This window comes from Spermophilus citellus (genome assembly GCF_964194105.1).
Source record: "Spermophilus citellus genome assembly, chromosome: 12".
Taxonomy (NCBI): Eukaryota; Metazoa; Chordata; class Mammalia; order Rodentia; family Sciuridae; genus Spermophilus; species Spermophilus citellus.
The window spans coordinates 123,589,977-123,610,691 of NC_138198.1; the positions used below are offsets into that span (position 1 = coordinate 123,589,977).

The following is a 20,715-nucleotide window of genomic DNA, read 5'->3' on the forward strand; positions in this document are numbered from 1 at the left end:
ACTTATGGTAATCAGACAACAATATACCCCACTAGCAGACACGGAATGTAACACCCCCCAATGATCACTTTTATGATTAAAAGTAGCCAGAAGAAGAAGTGGGGAATGAAAGGTTAATAGGTACTTGTCACTCCGTTTCTCTATATGCTTAACAAAACACTGTTGAAATCTTAAGAACTGTTTGCTACTCTTGTTCTCAGAATGTGCTGTCCCTAACTGTGGACTGTCTGCTAATCTTGTTCCCAGAATGAGCTGTCCCCAACTGCCAAACTACAAAATGTAACTTCTCTCGCTGCCCTCTCCAGGGAAAGTATATAAGCTCTGCTCAAGCTGTTCTCAGGGTTCTATCTCTCTTTACTATAGAGAGCTCTGGGCCCTAGCATGCTGGTCTCCAAATAAACCCTCCCTTCTGCTGTTGCATAAGACAGTCTCTTGTGGTCTCTTCCTCCGACGTTTCGCCGGACCCTTACACTCTGCATTAAAAAATGACAAAAATCATAGAATTTGGAGGGAAATGGATGGCATTAGAGCAGATTATGCTAAGTGAAGCTAGCCAATCCCTAAAAAACAAATGCCAAATGTCTTCTTTGATATAAGGAGAGTAACTAAGAACAGAGTAGGGACGAAGAGCATGAGAAGAAGATTAACATTAAACAGGGATGAGAGGTGGGAGGGAAAGGGAGAGAGAAGGGAAATTGCATGGAAATAGAAGGAGACCCTCAGGGTTATAGAAAATTACATACAAGAGGAAGTGAGGGGTAAGGGAAGAATAATACAAGGGGGAGAAATGAATTACAGTAGAGGGGGGTAGAGAGAGAAGAGGGGAGGGGAGGGGGGATAGTAGAGGATAGGAAAGGCAGCAGAATACAACAGACACTAGTATGGCAATATGTAAATCAATGGAAGTGTAACTGATGTGATTCTGCAATCTGTATATGGGGTAAAAATGGGAGTTCATAACCCACTTGAATCAAAGTGTGAAATATGATATATCAAGAACTATGTAATGTTTTGAACAACCAACAATAAAAATAAAAAAATAATAAAAATTAAAAAAAAAGAAACATGTCATGTGAAAAGTACATCTCAAAATCTTTGCTACCTGCACCTTAGAGCATTAATCTCAGGATATATAAAGAATTCAAATCTTAATACCGGACTGGGGTTGTAGCTCAGTGGTAGAGCACTTGCCTAGCATGTGTGAGGCATTGGGTTCAATTCTCAGCACCACATATAAATAAAGGTCCATTGACAACTAAAAAAATATTAAAAAAAAAAAAAAATATATATATATATATATATATATATATATAAAAGCTTAACACTAAAACACCAAATAACCCAATCAATAAATAGGCAAAGGAATTGAACAGTCACTTCACAGAAGAAAAGATATGGTCAGTTAACAAATATACAAAAAAATGTTCACCATCTCTAGCAGTTAGACAAATACAAATTAAAACTGCACTGAGGGGCTGGGGTTGTAGCTAAGCGGCAGAGCGCTTGCCTAGCATGTGTGAGACACTAGATTCAATTGTTAGTGACACATAAAAATAAAATAAGAGAATAAATAAAAAATAAATGCTGACAGGGGTGTGGGGGAACAGGTACTCTCAATTTGCTGTTGGGACTACAAATTGATGCAACCATTCCAGAAAGCAGTAAAGAGAGTCCTCAAAAAAACTTGACCCAGTTATCTAACTCCACAGCATATACCCAAAAGACTTAAAATCAGCATACTACAGGGATGCAGCCACATCAATGTTTATAGCTATGGAACCAAACTAGGTGTCCTTCAACAGATGACTAGATAAAAAAAAGTGTGGTATATATAGACACAATGGAGTTTTACTCAGCCATAAAGAAGGATGAAATTATGGCATTTGCAAATAAACAGATGGAACTGGAGACTATCATGCTAAGAGAAATAAGCCAATCTAAAAAAACCCCAAAGGCCAAATGTCCTCTCTGCTATGTGGATGCTAACATACAATAAGAGGGGGAGGGCAGAATAGAAGTTCACTGGATTAGAGAAAAGGGACTGAAGGAAAGAGGTGGGCATGGGAGTAGGAAAGACAGTAGAATGAATCGGACATAACTCTCCTATCTCCACATCACATACAACCACAAGAATGGGATCTAATTAGAGTAAGTTATATTCCATGTATGTATAATTTATGTCAAAATACACTCAACACATATGTATATATAAAAAGAATTTAGAAAGTGAGCAAAAAAGAAAAGCCCATCAATCTCAGCCATACAGTATTTTACTTTCCTATGCAGTATGTTATTTCAGTATGTTATTGTAAGATAAATCAATAAAACACTAATAAAATATTAATCATAATTCTTGTAACTGAAATTAATTCATAACAAGCAAAGATTAATTTTTGCATAAGCATGTCATTAATGGCCACATTAGAACTGTCAGCTGTCATCACCAAATAAAGGGGTATTTTCAAAGTCAAATTTTGTATTTAACCAGAGAAAATTTTAATGTTTTAAGAGTAGTTAATGGAGAGGCATTTGCCTCTATGGAACAGAGTCTCAGGCTATGACACAATAATTGTTCTGTCGTACTTCTCCTTTATCTAATTTTCTGACTTATTTTATCTAAACGTGTGGGTGACTCTATAACTCACAAGTTCCTGAAACGGTTTGTAAAATTTAATTTGTTATTACTGTGAAGTCTGTTTTGATCCCTTCATACTCTCCACTATTTAAATTATACCAAATCTGGTCTCTGGACCTATGAGCATTATCACAAATGCGTGATTCAATGTGAGAGACAACAAGAAGTGTTACAGAGAAAAGCGGATTTGCTAACAAGTCTTTTGTAAATTAGCATAAATAGGATTAAATAAAATACTGATATAATAGTTCAAAAGTAATTTTTTTAAAATGTTCAAAAAATTCCTACCAACAGGCACCTCCAATACACCTGCACCTTTACAGACTGCAAGCCTGGTACTAGAGCTCTGGCTCTAGTCCTGCCCTAGACAGTCATAGCTGGTTTCCTCACCTCATTGGGTCTGTGTTCAAACTTCACCTCTATGGGATCTTTTCTGACAACTCTACCTAAAAACTTCAAGCTCCAGCCTTTTACCCATTCTCATTTTGGTTTTATTTCCATACCATTTGTCTCCATCTGGTACAATACTTTACATTTTATTCACTTGCTTACTGTCTGTCTCCCGCAACAAGGACATAGACTGCACGTGGGCAGAAAGGTTTGCTTTGTTCACAGATGTTTGCTAGCACCTAGAACAGAATTTAGCATAGAGGAGACTGAAGAATTATCTGGAATGAGTTGAAGCTCTTATATATGCCCTCAAAGCCAACAGCACTTAACCTACATAAGGCAGCCAGCATACCGCTGGTCAGGAGTATGGGCTTGGAACCAACCTTCATGGGCTAGAATCCTTGCTCTTCCCCCTACTGAGTGAGAGCCCTACAACAAGTTGCTCACGTCGGAAGGCATTAATGATACCTCATATGATTGTAATTAGGATTACATAAATTAGCTGAACAAAGACCCCTAAATGTTTGTTACTGCTACTACATATTCACTATATAACTCCCCAGTGAGCACCTGCCACGGGACAGGCACCATGCTGGACAGTCAGGACACAACAGCGTACAGGCAGAGGCTGCCTTCTCTTGCTGAGTGTGCTCCTCTGGCTGCATCTGCCCCTCACAAATTCAGCTTCAGCCCCTCCAGCTTCGTTCTGTATTTTGCATACATCAAGTGTGCCTGGATAACAGGGATCTTGCCATGTCCGTAGCGTCTTCACTCACTTTTGGTTACCAGTCACTGTCTGAAAGGCCCTCTCTAGATACCTCGTGTAGAACAGGTCTCCTCTCCCTACTCCGACATCACTTCCAATCCCCTACTTTAGGTTTTCTTCTCAGATGTCTGTAATCATCAGACATACACAGATGTGCTTGTTATCTGCTCTCCCTGCATGAGATGCTGGTATATAGCAGCACTCCATAGCGATGTGCTGACAGACAATGGAAGAGACAATCATTATGCAAACAAGCAGAGTCAAAGGAAACCACAATGCTGAACTGCTTCAGAGATGATGTGCACTGTGTTCCCAAGGGTCTTCAACAGGGTCTGCCAAATTCAGACAACTCAAAGAAGACACCTCAAAGTTGAAGTTCCTTATCTAGTTCATCTTTCTTTCATTAAAAAATTCTTGGGAGTCCATATTAAAATTAGATTTGAGATAAAATTTGTATTAGTAACAACTACACAAAAAATTGTTAAGCATATTTTACATATAGAATCTAACTAAAGGTAAGAACTTGAAACAGTATATATCTATGAAGGAAAAAATATAAATTTATTTCTAACAGATTAGATTAAGAAAATATACATAATTTAATCACCAGGTATTTTACCAACTTCAACTTGGGAGAAATAATAGATACATAAGAGATGACCTAAAATCATAAAAGGGGTAGATGGGCTATGCCAATGCTACCTGTTAAGTGATGCTCAACAATACCCAGACACTTGACTAAACCTTTGCAGCTGGTTAATGATGGAGTCAGGAACGCTACCTAGGTCTTCAGACCTACTGCTCTCTTCTACCATTCAAGGAAACCTATTTCAAATAATCTCACCAACCATACATACCCTGAGAGATTTTCATCCTCTCCTGTGGTTTAGATCTCCTCAGCAGAACTTACTTTTTTTGGCACTAAAGGCAAAAGAATTCACAGACATGAGACAAGAGGCAGACAGGAAACACTGACCTGAGCCTGGACATGTTCAACTGGGGGTGATGAAGGCAGTGGGGTCCTGAGTTCCTGAACACACGCCTCAATAAAGGTGGCATCCACAATGCTGGAAAGAACAGAAAAAGAAAACCCTACAAATGGTTAGCATGCTTCTTCTTAAACGTTAATAAATCAGAATTTAATGCTTGAAGGTAAACATGAATTTAAATCAAGAAAAATGATTTTTATAAGAAAATGCTTATAAAAGATTTTCAAGAGTATTTGAGAAAATAGGATAAATGTGAGAAACAAGATTAATTTATCTTGTTAGATAAATCTGAGAAGCAAAGAATTCTGCAGAAAAGAATATCTAAGGAAACTTTATTAGAAGCAGAATAAAATATAATGCAAGCCCACTTAGAAGGAAAGCAAACAAAAGTAAAACCTGGGTAGTGCTTTTCCCGTTCAAAACAGCAAACACACAGGCTAGGAAATATGTTCATATTTGGAAAGTAAAAACAAAATAAAACCAACAAAATTATTTTTTAAGTCATAAAAAAAGAAAAACAGGTATGGAAACATGAAAGCCTTTTCCAGAAAGAGCCTTTTACATGGCTGTGGCTTCAAGGCCACATCACCCCCTCAGCTGACTCCTAAGATGCAGGATGCTCCTAGAGCTCCCTGTGGTCATTCTTGAGGCAGCAGCGGGCGGGAAAGAGAAGCTAACCAACTAACAGTTAGTTTTCCAACCCTAACAGGCGTCACAGCAGAAAAACCAACAAATATTAAAAACAGAAGTCATAGGGCATTGCCAATTATAAATGTTAAAGGAGTAACTGCAACTGAGTGAAGTAGAACAAAGAATATTTCTTTGCTTTCAGCTATTTCATACCTAAAAGAAAGAGAAGGTATTATGATTTGTTGAAGAAAAGAAAGACATACCAGATAGTAAATGTTCAAAGGTAGAGAGGCAGAGGGATATGTGGTTAAAGGAGGTGGGTACACTTGGCTAGAACAAGACTAGATGTCAGGAAGAAAAGACACATACATTCAGTGCACACAGAGTAGCAGCCTGGACTCCACCACTTTGAATCCTCCTACGACTCCATTCAATGGTTTCATTTATGTCATTTATTTATTTTTGGTACCAGGATTGAACCTAGGTGTGCTTAACCACTGAGTCACATTCCTTGGCCTTTTTTATTTTGAGACAGTGTCTCACTAGTTGTTGTGACTGGCTTTGAACTTGAAATCCTCCTGCCTCAGCCTCCTGAGGTGTACAACAAGAGTGCACCACTGCACCTGGCTTCAACAGTATCATCAATCATAATCTAGACATTAAAATAATTTCCCAAGGCTGTGACATGACTGCATGAAAAAATCGTAAGATCAGATGGGCCTGAATTCAATATCTAGGCCTTTTCTACTACACTTAATAAGAAAAATCAGGACAAAATTATATCAGAGGTTCATTAATATTAGGCAACTGAATATAAAAATTTGAAGAATCAAATCCTGATACCCCTAAACATTTATAGTTGGTTAATAATGAAATATTGTCTGCTAAAAAGTTTACTTCCCCATAGCAACATAACTCCAAATGAAGTTAAACAATAGCTTTTCAACTCAGGGATATTATTCTGATATGATTACTAAGGAGATGGATCCTCAAACTCCTTCACATACAATTAATAATCAACAAGGGAATTATACCATATTCCTTGAATGTGCTAGAAGACAAATAAGATTGAGAAAACTGAATTAAAAACTTTTTTTTCTTTTGGCCTTAGAAATTAACAAGCTTTAATAGACCTTAAAAAAAAAAAAAAAAAAAAAAACTGTTGAGACAATTGTGGCAAACACAAAACCTCAGAGTTGAAGGAGCCGAGCTGCCAGCACACGCAAAGTCTCAGATCATTTCAGGCATACCCTACATCAATTCACAGCATTCATCTCTTACCCACAGAGAAGCTCTATGAGATGAGCTTTCCCAAAAGCATTCACAGTGTCTCTTGGAGCAATCGCCAAGAGGTTGTCCAAGAGGCTGCAGATGGCTGAAAGAAGAGACGCAGTAACAAAAACACACTGTTGGGGTAGTGGAGCAGACAGGGGCGAATGAGGAGGAGGCCGTGATGATGTAGGTTCGTGTTCACCTATTATTGAAAATAAACACAAAATTATTACTTAATTTATCTGTGGTTATACATAATATTCCCAAGTTCTTATAATCAAAGGAAAAGTACTAAAAATCATTAAACAGATGGTTGGCAAATTCTCCTAGTTGTTGGGACTCATCTTAACCCTTTGACTGGGGAATCAGGCTGCTCCTTGCATTCTCTACCTCCATGTGTGTGCATGTATGTACATAGGTGTACGTGGATGCTCTCTAAGAACACGGAACAGCCAAGGCAGGAACAACAGAACATGACCCTGTGCCCCAAATGTTCAGACACTGCGGAACCAACAGACGGTCCTCAATCCTTTTTCTGAAAACTTTCTAGGGTCCAAATTCAAAATACTTCTGGATTTTACAGAAGCAGTAAGGCACAGGTAGTACACATTAACACCTCCAAGGGGATCTCAGATAACATCCCATATAAATATTTCAGGGTAAATAAAGGAGTAAATAGAACCTCCAATCAGCACTGGTCATTTAAAGCCAAATGTATTTAGGTGTGGCCAAATTTAGCTATTAATTGAGTTAACAGCTGAAGAAACTGAGAAAACAGGTTTGAGGGATTGCAGGTTTTAGATTTGAAGATATTGGGATTGTGGATCTTTCCTAGCAGACTAATCTGCTTCAACACGTTTCATGATTACCTTCACTGCTTATTTCTTTTTAAAAGAAAACATTATACCTTGAATAAATGCAGACTTACAGAAAAACATAAGTACAAGGAATTCTCCAAAACCTATAACCGTTACATTATTTTGCCATATTTTATTTATGTACCTGTCAACCCACCTCTCATTTTATGAACTGCTAATATAATGCTTCTTTAATCCTAAATTAACTTCCTTCCTAAAAACAAGGACATTGTCTTAAAACCAGGAAATTAACCCTGATGCACTGGCCTATCTAACCACTTTAGCAATTGTTTCACAAATGTTTGATACATTTTATAGATTTGTATAAAAAATATTTTTCTTCTTTGGACCTAATTTGGGACACTATTTTGAATTTAGTTGTTAGGTATCTTCTTTCCAAACTGGAAGAGTCCTTCAATCTTGCTTAGTCTTACATGACCCTGACACTTTGTGAAGAATGCAAGTCAGTTTTGTGCAGAATGCCTACGGCTTCCTCACAATACAGACTTTCAGTGAACTTATCAGGGGAAATACAATTCATTTTCTCCCATTATTGGAGGCCTTAATTTTAACCATTTGATTAAGGGAGTGTCTACTAAATTTCTTCTTTGTAAAATTATGTTTCCCTTTGTGCAAAAGCAATTGTCAAACAGTGATTCTTCTAATCCTATCATATTGTTCGTTTGTTTGTTTTTTAACAATTTTAGTTTACTTTGTACTCTCTGGAGGAACATTCCCTTCCCCTCATTCATCCATGTCAGTATGACTCAAGGATGCTTAATTCTGTATTATAATCTCCTAACGTTATTTATTTTGATATTCAAATTATCCCAGGAATTGGCCCCTTCAATATCATTCCTAAATCCTTTTACCATTTACCAAATTAACATTAGAGAATCTTATTTTCTAGCACAGTAAGATGCTCCAAGTTCATATTGCTCTTTCCCAGCACAAAAAGCCTTTATTCCTTGAAGGGGAAAATGGAATTCAAAGAAAAGATCTGGGTCCTGAAGTACATATACTGCTCTAGTGTGTGACTGTTTCTGAGTTGGAAACATGTGCCTGTGTGTGTGTAAGACGAATGCATTCGTGCACATACACAAGTACACACACCTCTTTACCTCTTAATTAAAAACACTAATTCATGCAGAAATCTCCAAATCTAACCTAACCCTGTATGGTCTATTGGATATCTTTCCCCCTCCCATACTATAATTCATTTATATGAAAGGAAGAAACCTGGCTTTCATCATTCACAGTACATTTACCTATCTACCCAGCATTAGACACATATTAAGTAGTTTCAGAACTGTTAACTCATACTACTGCAAAAAGTAAAACTAGTAAAAAGAACACAATGCTTGCTTACAGTTCTCTTCAGTGTTAGACTTAGAACAAGAGCCTTAAATATGCTCAAGAGTTAACTTTGGCCAGATGCAGTGGTGCATGCTTGTAATCCCAGCAGCTTAGGAGGCTGAGACAGGAGGACCTTGAGTTCAAAGCTAGCCTCAGCAATGACAAGGCACTAAGAAACTCAGTGAGACCCTGTCTCTAAATAAAATACAAAATAAGGCTGGGGATGAGGCTCAGTGGCCACGTGCTCCTGAGTTCAATCTCCAATACAAAAAAAAAGGAGTTAACTTGGGCTAGTTTCTGACTCACTTCAATTGTTATTCATGTGGAATGTAGCTAGACTAATTTGTTTGAGTTCCATGTTATTTCCCCATTTTTTATTTTATTTTTCTTCACATCAAATGAAATATTCACTGTTATGAAAGTCAAGCTACACAAGAAGGCATATGCAGAGAAAAGCCACTATCTCCACTTCTAGCTCTTCAACCCTGTTCCCATATGCTGGCATTTCCTGCCTAACTGCCATCCACCCTCATAACTAAGCTCCTTAGTTTCCTGTTAATTCTATATTTATATCTTTTTGCATAAATGAGGAGATAAATGAATTTTAAAATTTTTTCTCTTACACAAACAATAGAAAATTATTACACTCTTTTGCAGTGTGCCTTCTTGACTTAATATTTCTTGAAAAATCACTACATATTATTTTGAAGACATAATCCTTGTTCTTCTTAATAGCTGTATAGTTAGTTCTTCATTGGGTAGATGTTTATTTAAAAGCCACTCTCCCAGTGATGGGAATTCAGGTTGTTTCCATTATTTTTCCTTCCACACAACAATGCATGAAATAACAACATGCATTTGTACTTTCATTGTTGGTGAGGAGCCAAAGGGAATTCCTACCTATAATTTACATAATGTAAATCCACATGCACAGTTATTAGATACTACCACATTTGCTTCCAGAAATATTATGCCCAGTGCATCTCCTCCATCAAAGTATAAGAGTGCCCATTTTCCACAGTCTTGCCAACAGAATCCACTGCGAATGCTTTATAATTGTTGGATCTCAGTGGGGTATAAATTAGTATTAACCAAGGTTAAGTTATTTTTATGTGTTTTGTGAATTACCTCCTCACGTCTTCTACTTGCTTTCACAGGAGGCTTAGGGTTCGTTTCCTCCTCAAATGTTAAGAACGCTTTATGTTACATGTTCAAATATCTCCATCTATGAGTAATGTTGCAAATAGTTTTGCTGATTTATCTTTTGACTTTGATTTTGGCATTTTCTGCCCTGCAAAACTTATTTTTAATTACAGTAAAATTTGTCCGTCTTTTCTCATTCTATCTGGATTTTGAGGCATAATTGGATAATCTTTCCCTATGCTGAGTTTATGAGGAATCTTGTATGTTTACTTCTGGTATGCCCATGATTTTGATTTGAGGACCCAGGTGTTTCTCATGTTGACCTAAGTACATAGACCTTTTCTGTCTCATTGCAACTAGCTACACAGCTTCCCGCCTCTCTGTCAAGAGATCCATGTGCCATCCATAGATTTAGGATGAAAATTGAACCACCTAGGATATATTTTCAATTCTATTTATTTTTCATGTGGTAGTAACATAAATACTGATTTAAGTATTCTTCTTAGTCTGATTTAATGTTCAGAAGGGGTATTCCCCTTTTTGAATATTTTCCTGGCTACTTCTGAATCCTCATTTTTCCACATGAATAAAATTTTGTTCACCCTAAAAAAGTCTGTTGATATTTTTATTAGGACAATATTAAACACAGAGATTAATTTAGGAAGAACTGATATCTTTCTGATGTTGGATCATCGCACCTGAAAATAAAGAAAGTCTTTCCATTTGCTTACATTTACTTTTCTGTTTGTTTTCCATATTTCTCATTAAGTTTATTCCTATTATTTCATCTTCTTTTTGCTATTGTTAACTGTGGTTTTCCATAACATTACCCTTTTTAATTGTTTATGTGCATATATTAAATTTATTAAATTTTATTTTCATTTTATGTCATGCTATTTTACTAAACTCTTTTGCTGTTCAAATTAGCCTTATTATTAATTCTCTAAAGATTTCCAAAAAATCAAATTATACAGAAAATCAAATGAACATTTTCTAAATTAAACACTTTCATATTCTGTTAACATGAATTACTAAAAATAAAAATGACATACTAGGAAATTACTGGAACAAACACTGAAATGAATACGCAAAGTTTTAATTAAGCAAGTATTTCTAAAAGGATTTTCTGTATATATGCTATACTTCAGTGTTTAAACTTATTCTCATTTTAGAATCCATATTCCTTTTAGGTCAGGAATATAAACTTACTGAATAAAGTTAATATACTTCTAGAAAATTAACAAAAGCTACACTGTAGTCTTCAAAATAAAATTTAAAGCAAAACAGAATTGAAAGTAATAAAATTAATATATTGCCATGAGTAAAGTAAATCCCAGGTTGTTCATCATGTATCTCTAACAGATTTTCTTTGTTTCAAATGGAAGCACTGCCTTAGAAAATATTTATGATTAGAATCTCTTTACTTTCAAGTAGACAACTACGGTAAAGTGTTTTCCCAAAAAAGGTAGCTAAAAAAACAAAAAAGAATTAACTAAAATTCACTGGTTTCTGAACTCAAATACTAAATATCTATACTTAACCAATAAGGAACCTTATTACAATCAGATTATTTATATGATAGCCAAACTCTTACTTACTAGTTAAGAGCACTTGTTTTATTAATTTCTGAAATATTTATTCCATCATATTCTGTGACTTATTCCATTAACATTTTGTTCTTTAAAAATATATGCCTAGATCAACTTATCATTTTTCTTTTTGAAAGCAGAATGTCTTTCTAGAAGGATACCTTGAGCCATCGGCTGGTCACGTGAAGCTTCAGGCAGTAGCACCATTGACTGCACAAGTGGCTGGATTTCAGCACTGCCCACTGAGGCTGCCACCTATGGGTGAGAAAGGAAGAATATCTTACTAACATAGCTTAGAAAAGGAAACACATGCAGCATGAACACAAGACAACCTTAGGCAGGAAGGTTTGGAACAGAATCATAACAGTTGGCTCAACTAGAGAATGTTCCATATCTTGACAGACATAGCAGGTTTTTTAACAGCTTTTTCAACTACTTATAAGAACTGTTATAGTTGACATAAATCAGTAACTCAAAGAAGCAGTTTTGATATAAAGCTAAGTTTCCTAAGTCTACTTCCTCATTGCCCAAATGTTGAAAGGCTAAGGCTAAAATAAACTATTTTACCTAAAATTCTTTAGATTCTTGAGATATTTTGCACTTCTGGATTTATAATAAGTGTTTTTTAATGTTTTGAATAGCATACTACTTTAATAATGCATATAAAAATTAGCAGAAGTATTAAAAGATTTTTCTTTACCTTGTTTCATACCAGAAAAAGAATTAAGAATTCAACATTTTGATACTGTGCTTCAGAATACAGCATGTTTTAAAATTTTAAACAGCAAATGCTAAGGAAAGCAAATGCAGTTTCACCCCAAAGGCTTGGAGATGAGCAGACTGTGTAGCCTCCTACAACTAAAAGCACCCAGGTTGATGTGTTTGGCACCTCCTACATAAAAACATCATATCCAGCAAGGTCAGATAACTGTCTTTCTTACCATTGATTTCTTCTCTGGAAGAGGGCGTGAGGTGCTCACACCAAGGAAGTCTCTGGGATAGTGCAAGCACAGGGCAACTGGTATCAACAGAACTTATAAATCAATGCTAGTGCAGACTCAGGTACTATGTGGTGTGTAACATTCATATGTTGATTGTGTATAGACCTAACACTTAAAGTGTTGTACCTTAGGGTTACTATGATCAATGAAAGCAAAACCTAAGGCTACTTAGTTCAGTCTAAATAAATCACTCATAAACAGGCATTAAGTCTCATATTTTATATTAGATTCAAATAATAGGGAAAAAATTTTGTTCATTTAAAAAAATGTATTTGCTCAGGTTGGAATGAGAGGTGTGTAAAAAATGTTCCTGTTAACAGACATTAAGATAAGTTTTCAGTTCTGGGAAGAAAACAAACACAAATACTGATATCATAGACTATGGGTTAATCTATCTGGCTCCTATCACAAACTCCTTTGGCTATGTGAGAAAGGTAAGGGGACAAATGATGGTGGAACCCTTTTATCATTCCACTGAACATTCTTTCAAGAGCCAACTCAAGAAGCCCTTATCATTACTGATACAAACAGAGGCAGGGAACTGGTTTGTAGTTTTAGCATTCCGGGTAAGAAAGCAAAGTTTATAAGAGCTCACTAAATATCTGGCTCATATGAAGAACACAAAGGAGTCACTTGTGATCAAAGGTGAGGCATTAATAAACGTCATAAATTTCCTCAATAAAGCCCAGGAAAAAGACAACAATTTAGAAATGATGCTCTCAAAAAGTACCAATATTATAACTTACTCCATGTCGTGAGAAACACACAAGGACTTCTTTATATGGTAATACATTATTAGTTGATTTGGGGTTATCTATATTTCTACTATCCTTTTTGAAATTTATATTACCATATTACTACTTTAATAAGTAAAAACAAAAAAGTCTTAAGCTGAATTGCTATGCTCAAATTTGTGCTTGTTTGGAAATAATCACCAATATTAATTTGATTATATTTGATAATTAGCTCGGTATGCAAATCTGTTACTTTCACTTGGAGCCTTGGTAGTCACACATTAACTACTGAAGGTGCAGTTTCATCCTTCCTTAGAGACGAGGACTACGAAGTTAAGGGATTTGCCCAGCTCAGATCATCAGTTTGGATCCTCAGTTCAGCATCATATGTATGACAAGAAAGTACTTGGGCTGGAGCACACTGAGGTTTGTAAACTCCCCTTCCTTCTTCATAAACAGAATTCTCATTCTCTCTGCTCTCTAACCCATTTTAAGTAGGAAGCCCCAAGTGGGGGGCTTAGGGTTGTCCTCTTGTCCCAGTCAGTCTATCTAATTTTTGTAACCATCACTTTCTAGACTCACTAAAATGGTTTCAGTGTAAAATTATAACTTTGTCCATCTGTCATAGGACATAGCCTAAGGTTTTCAATTTATATGCCCTTGATGAGTAAAGCAGTTTTCTTTGAAGTCTATACACTTGTAGCCTTATTTCCTTACTGATGTCAGAGAAAGCAGTAAGAGCTAGTCAGAAGCGATAGCACTGATGGTACTTAAAGCCACTGTCCTAAAACTGCTTCAAATTAATCAAAATATGGTTGCCAGGAGCTAGGGCTGGGAAAATAGGGAGATGCTGATCGAGGAGTATAAACTTTCAGATATAAGATGACTAACAAATCTACTAGTAGCATTTTTAAAAAACATAGCAAAAGAGTAGAACTTAAAGTTTCTATACGAATCTATGGCCCATTTTATGAACAGATTTTAAGAGCACAAAGGCTTTCTTCCTCCTGCTTTCCAATTTGTAATCATCAATTCTAATTTGTAACAAGAAATTTAAATCAGCTCAACTGAAATAGATTCATCCTTCAATGGATTGTGTATAGTCTATTAAAAAAAAAAAGAAAGAAAGCTCAGAAAAGCACAATTGAAAGAAACAGCAGGGAATGATATGAGCTTCCTGATGTCAACTAGAAGACCACTTACTGCAGACCTGGATACCACAGCAGCCACAGCCCCTGTGCTGTGCTGCCTTTAGAGGGAGAGCAAATTTTCCAGTGCTTATCTCGTTCCCTTCTCTTTTAAGCCTTGTGGTCAAATACTTAAACTCTCTGAAGCTATTTCTTCATGTGTAAAAAGGGTTCCACCAACAAATGGTGTGGATCTAACAATTTAATCCACTCACAGCATTTAATACAGGTAAAATAGCCCATGGCAAACTAGAAATTTTAGTAATCTGAGCTTTAAAATGTGAGAAAGTTGACTCTTTCTATACATAGAAGTTTACTATTATATAAAATGATCAAGCCATTACCAAAATATAATTTTAGCACAAATATAAAAAAAGATCCAAATGTATTTCTCAGTTGTAGTTACCTGCTCAATAAAATCACTGAAATTTTGTTCAAAATACTTTAGTCTGTTTTAAATCATTATAAAAAAAAAGAGAGAGAAACATAAATCTCATTTGCTCTAATAACATTTTTTAAGAGTAATTTTTTATAAAATAATGTTATGGAAATAGAACAGGATGAATATTCTATTTTTACCTATTATAGTCATTCTAACGTTATATTCTAAATATTATTTCATTGGGAAAAAATAATGTATATGTATCAGTAGCCATCAATATTTAAGTTTCATTAATAGACTTAATATTAAATTTTTATACCAAAAAAACCCAAAAGAAAAAAAAAAAGCTTGTTCTTTTTCATTGTACTGTACCCCAGTGATCTACATTAACATACTCAGGAACTAGAAAACAAGAGTTTTAGTCTCTGGTAATCCACGGGAAGTTGAAATTTATTTAACAAAGCATACTATTCCTTTTATTCCTCTCCACTAGCTCCACTATGGGACACATTGCCTTCTCAAGTTTTCCTCTGGTCACTTTATTGGAGATACACACACGCCAAATCACTGATGCCTATGTCAAAACTACTTTTCTTCAAAATGCCTCTTGGATCCATCCCTGCTTAAATTGTTCTTGGTCTACTCTTCTTCATTCTATGAAACATTTTTTAACTAACTCCTAAACAAATGTCAATACATTACTTTTCTAATTTGAATTGTAATGTTTCATGCCATTTCATTTTACTGAAACACCTTTCTTTTTTTTTTTTTTTTTTTTTTAGTTGTAGATGGAGACAATACCTTTGTTTTACTTTTTGTGGTTTTGAGGATCGAACCCAGTGCCTCACACATGCGAGGCAAGCACTCTACCACTGAGCTGCAATCCCAGCCCCTATATCTTTACCTTAATTGCTATTATATCTTCAAATCCAAAGTTGACTCAACTTTCTTGACTAACTGCTATATGGTTACTCTGGTAATCAATCTTCAGACTTACCCACCCACATACTCTACACCAAACAATCCCATGCATATTCTGAAAGTCTAATACTTTCAATATAAAAGAGTTAGTATCCAGTTATTTTCTAATTACCCTTTATGCTCTCAACTAGATGTTTAACTAAGTGGGTTCAATCCTAAGATACCTTTGCATTTTTCAGCCTCTTACAAATATATGCATACATTTAAGAGGGAAGAAGAGGTTAGTCCTTTAGAGACCATTTCAGTTGCTACTTACTAGGTAAAATCACTTTCTATTTCATCATCCGTCCAGGGTAACTGCACTGCACCTTGATTCCAATATCTATTATAGCATCACGCACCAATATCTACTATGGCATCCCACACATCTGGCTTTGGAGTAGCGTACACCTTGGTGACCAACAGCTAAAGCCAAATATTTCCTCTTTTGTAAAATAGAAGAGTAAGACTAACTTTTAGTTAGACAAAAAAGATTAATGAGTTAAATTCTCTTTAAATGAAATAAACTAAAATCAGTAGTAGAATTAGGGTAACAATTCTTTAGACTCGTTCTCCACATATTTCACAAAGATATATAACAGATTTTTAAAAATGCACACATTGCTCAGCTCAAAAGCAACAGAAATGATCAAATTTTGGCCATCAAGCTGTTGCTACATACTGGTATGGTACTAGACATAAACACACACAGCCATTTGGGGTACTTTGAGAACAGAAATGTGATTTGGGGAAAAAAAAAAAAAAACAATATCAAATGCCTGAGTTGGAGGGGGGCCACTTCTGAGGAAGCACTTACAAGGACAACACGCTGAAGGTAACGATGATACCCAGCTTACTCTATCTGCAGTTAATAAAACATACAGGTCCCAGTGATCACAAAGCGTGCCAACCAAATGAACTAATATTCATTAGAAAACACTATTAAAACCCCTAGTGTGGCATTAACAGCAAAGAGTGGATAATGACCCAGTAAGAGCACAGTGTATAATACGACCCACATCAAAAAAGACTATGCTTTCCTTAGAAAACCCAACCAACCAAAAAAAAAAAAAAAAAAAAAAAAACTGCAATTTCTGTAGTCTAGGAGATAAAGAAAATAAAGATATGAATAACCAGATAAGCAAATTGGCAAGATTTACCCTCATTCAACTTATACCTCAATTTGAAAGTTCGACCTTCTCTTATACTAGAGAAAATATTATTTGGCCCAAATATAATTGCTCTGGTATAATAAACTCTCCAGATTGTTCTCCTTCTGGGACAATAATATACTTCATATGAGGCATGATAAGGAAAAGATGACAAATAGTAGAATTAGGGTAACAAGACTATTTTTGTGAAAAAAATCCACCAATTCCAAAGTCTCTGTCTACAAATTAAAAAAAAAAAAATGGAAAAGAGTTGACTGAAAAATTCTAACAAAATATCAGTCTCTCAGGGAAAAAAAATTTATATGCTACATAGAACTATATATTAAAATTTTTTAAAAATTAAAATATTTCAATGGTATAAATTTTTCAAAGTCTATGTAACCCCCACACACATACACACACACAAAGAAGTTAAAGACCTTTACATGAATAGACGTTGTTGCACTGTGAACTTTGTGCCCAAAAGGCCCATGTGTCGAAGGCCTGGTGCTCAGGATACAGTGTTATTGGGGGGCAGGGGCTGGAACCCTCAGAGGTGGCCAGGGGAGGAAGTTAGATATCTGGTGAGCCTGCCCTTGAAGCAGATTCTGGGGCCTCAGCCCCTTCCTCCTGTTCTCTTTCCTTGCTGGCTGCCATGAGGTAACGGGGCCTCCTCCACCTCATGCCCCTGTCAGAATCTACTATGCCAACACAGGCTCAGAGCAACAGAGCAAGAGGCTGAAACCCCGGGACACCATGAGCCAAAATAAACCTTTCCTCCCTTTCAATGGATTGTCTAAGGCATTTTGTGGACCAACAGAAAGTTGACTAGCACAGAGGTACTTCTGTTTTACTTTTTTAATTTCTTTTATTAATATTTATTTTTTAGTTTTAAGTGGACACAATATCTTCATTTTATTTTTATGTGGTGTTGAGGATCGAACCAAGCGCCCTGCACACGCCAGGCGAGCGTGCTACCGCTTGAGCCACATCCCCAGCCCGGTACTTCTGTTTTAATAATGATTTTTAATAAACAGTTCCAAAATTATTCTCAGAAAATATAGCATTCTAACATGTAAAAATGTATATATTGATATAAAATAGAGAAATGTAAAAGTTTGATTTGATTTTGCTTTTCATTCTTAGGTCTTCATGTATAGATGGAAAAAAATACAGCTTGAATGGTGTCTACAGATTAGCCATGATAATTCAAAGTTAATTAGAGAAATTACTATTTACTCAGTACCCACAATAAGGAAAGAACTGACGAATGTACAATATTTCTGAAGTTATTCTATAGTCCTTTTAGCAGAACAACCTGAGATGATTTACTTTTAAGCATAAATTGATGCTGCCCTTCTGTGAACTAAATAACCAATTAACAGAACTCACTGTGGCATTTCACCATCCTGTTTCTCCTGCTGAAACAAAGCTATACACTAGCCCTGATCTGGAAAGGGAAGCATGACCTCTAGTGGAAGGAGGGCAATTATCCCACTTTTCTATATACAAACCCAATATAGAACTAAGCAAACTCTTTTCCTAGGAAAAAAAGAAAAAAAAATTCTTAAAATTGTAGCAAAAAGTATCCATGTTTGGGAGATTGTAGAAGGCAAATTTTATTACTGTCTATATAATTATTTATTATTTTCATAAAAGTTTTTACTCCTGAAAAGGTTCAAAACCTTTGCCTTCCTAATAGATTCTGTAACACAGTCACTATCTAAACACTTTAAAATTAAACATGTTTTTCCATTGAGAAGAATGATTATGTACCCCTGTAACAAAGAGAAAGCTAGTGTGAATCATTAGGCACAGAGCAACTCAAGCATGAATAAAAGCTGAGGGCAGACAGGTGGTAAGCTAGCTTACATACATTTCAGGTAGTTCAGATAATCTAGAGAAGTTTCTATGTGATTCGAGTTTTAGGAATGTATTTTAAATCATTCATACCACACTGGAATTATTTGAATGGGTAAACTTTATCATGATGCTTTGCCTTTAAGTGAGGTTTCAGGATAATTATTTTTAATCACATAGAGGCTTTTTTCTTCTATTATTAAAGCTAAACATTTTCAGTTTTTATGCTATTGATTCTATGAAAAAAGGTGGAAAAGAGGAATAAAAAACTCTCAACTAAAAGGATATTAGTGCAACTATAATTGGAAGCAAGCAAACCTAACTTGAAGTTCTAACTCTGCTACTTTTGGCACAATTGATCACAGAGTTACTTAACTTCTGAGTGACCTGCTTATATAGAAAGCACAAAAGAATCTACCATGTATGACTGGTGATAGGTTAAAAGCAATAATCTAAGTTAAAAAAAAAAAAAGCAGAATTCTGCACAGAGAACACTTCATAAAAACTCATATCTACTATATCCATAACCTTATAGTCTATATCTGTTCTTATCTCATCATTATTTTTCAGAGATTAAAACTAAGTAAGTACTCATACATTCTTTGCAAGTACCATTGTTTCTGTGGTGGAGAGAGAACTTGGATCATGATCTTGACTGGACATTCTTGATGGAGCCCTCCAAAACTTATAAAATGAGTCATCCAAACCTGTGACAACAAGAAAGTTGTTAACATGGACACTCTCCTAGGTACTGCAATAATTAATAGGAAAAATACTCATCTCTGGAAACCAACCAAGGTCTACAGAGAAAGGCTTTTAAGAATCATCATGAGCTTGTTAAAGCAGTTTCCTGAATCCTAGTCCCAGAAAGTCTAACGCCCTAAGCCAGCATGGAGGCTACGCATGTGCATTTCTAACAGTTCACAGGTTACAAGACACTTGGTTCAAGAGCCATGATCTGAGTAACAAAGATCTGGAAAAATCTAAACAAGTCACTTTCCTAATAGGAACATTTATTCAGAATGTTCAAAAACTTTATCAAATATCTACTTTCTTCTAGATTCCTCTAGGAAGTGAACAGGAAAGTGAACTATAAATTCACAATTAAGTATTTGGGAATAAAAAAACTTCATGTCTGCAACCTACTTTTAAATGGTGCAGAAAAAAAAACACTTATATACATGCATGTAAACAAATATTACTTATATTCACAAATACACATGAAGTAGGAAGTAAATACTAATGTTAACTTTGGGGAAATTTTCTCTGTAAGTGTAACTTAAAAATACAAGGCAATTTTATTAAACTATTTGTTTTTATGAGATACAATTATTTGTATGTTCTAATACCTATTAGAAAATCCAAGAGCATCTACATAAAGAACCAAAAATATTTCAGCAATATATTTTGATAAATGAGTAATATACCAAAAATAAACAGCTTTTTCAAACCATTAGCAAAACAAATTTAAAAGTTTAGTAGGAAAAGATGTCATTCACAAGAAGGGTAAAAGGATCATAATCTGCCAAGGAATGATTGTTCCAAAAAAGTTTACTGAAAAGCATGAAACAAACTTGTGAAACAGTGAGGTATCAAAAATGGCTTCCATGAAGAATTCATAACAGAAAAATTCTTAAGCAATGTTTAGTGAAAGAAGGGAATACAAAAATGCACAAAAAACCTGAACATGATTATGTAAAACAGACAGAAGCTACACAGAGAAAGAAGACTGGAAAAAATGTATTCCAACATTACAAGGGTATCCTCTGGGTATTAGGACTGGAGATGATAATGTATAATATAAGGGAATATA

The 20,715-nt window shown here is 35.4% G+C and overlaps 1 protein-coding gene across 1 annotated transcript in view; it reads right to left on the minus strand.

Moving 5' to 3' along the window:
- Positions 1-20,715, minus strand: part of RTTN (rotatin) — a 157,447-nt gene that overhangs the window by 38,891 nt on the left and 97,841 nt on the right. Inside the window, exons 34-37 of the mRNA XM_081263672.1 lie at positions 19,515-19,609; positions 11,789-11,882; positions 6,692-6,884; positions 4,768-4,858 (exon numbers count right to left, since the gene is read on the minus strand). Of these exons, the coding sequence (XP_081119798.1) occupies positions 4,768-4,858; positions 6,692-6,884; positions 11,789-11,882; positions 19,515-19,609 (473 nt within the window). The remainder of the gene's footprint in view (positions 1-4,767; positions 4,859-6,691; positions 6,885-11,788; positions 11,883-19,514; positions 19,610-20,715) is intronic.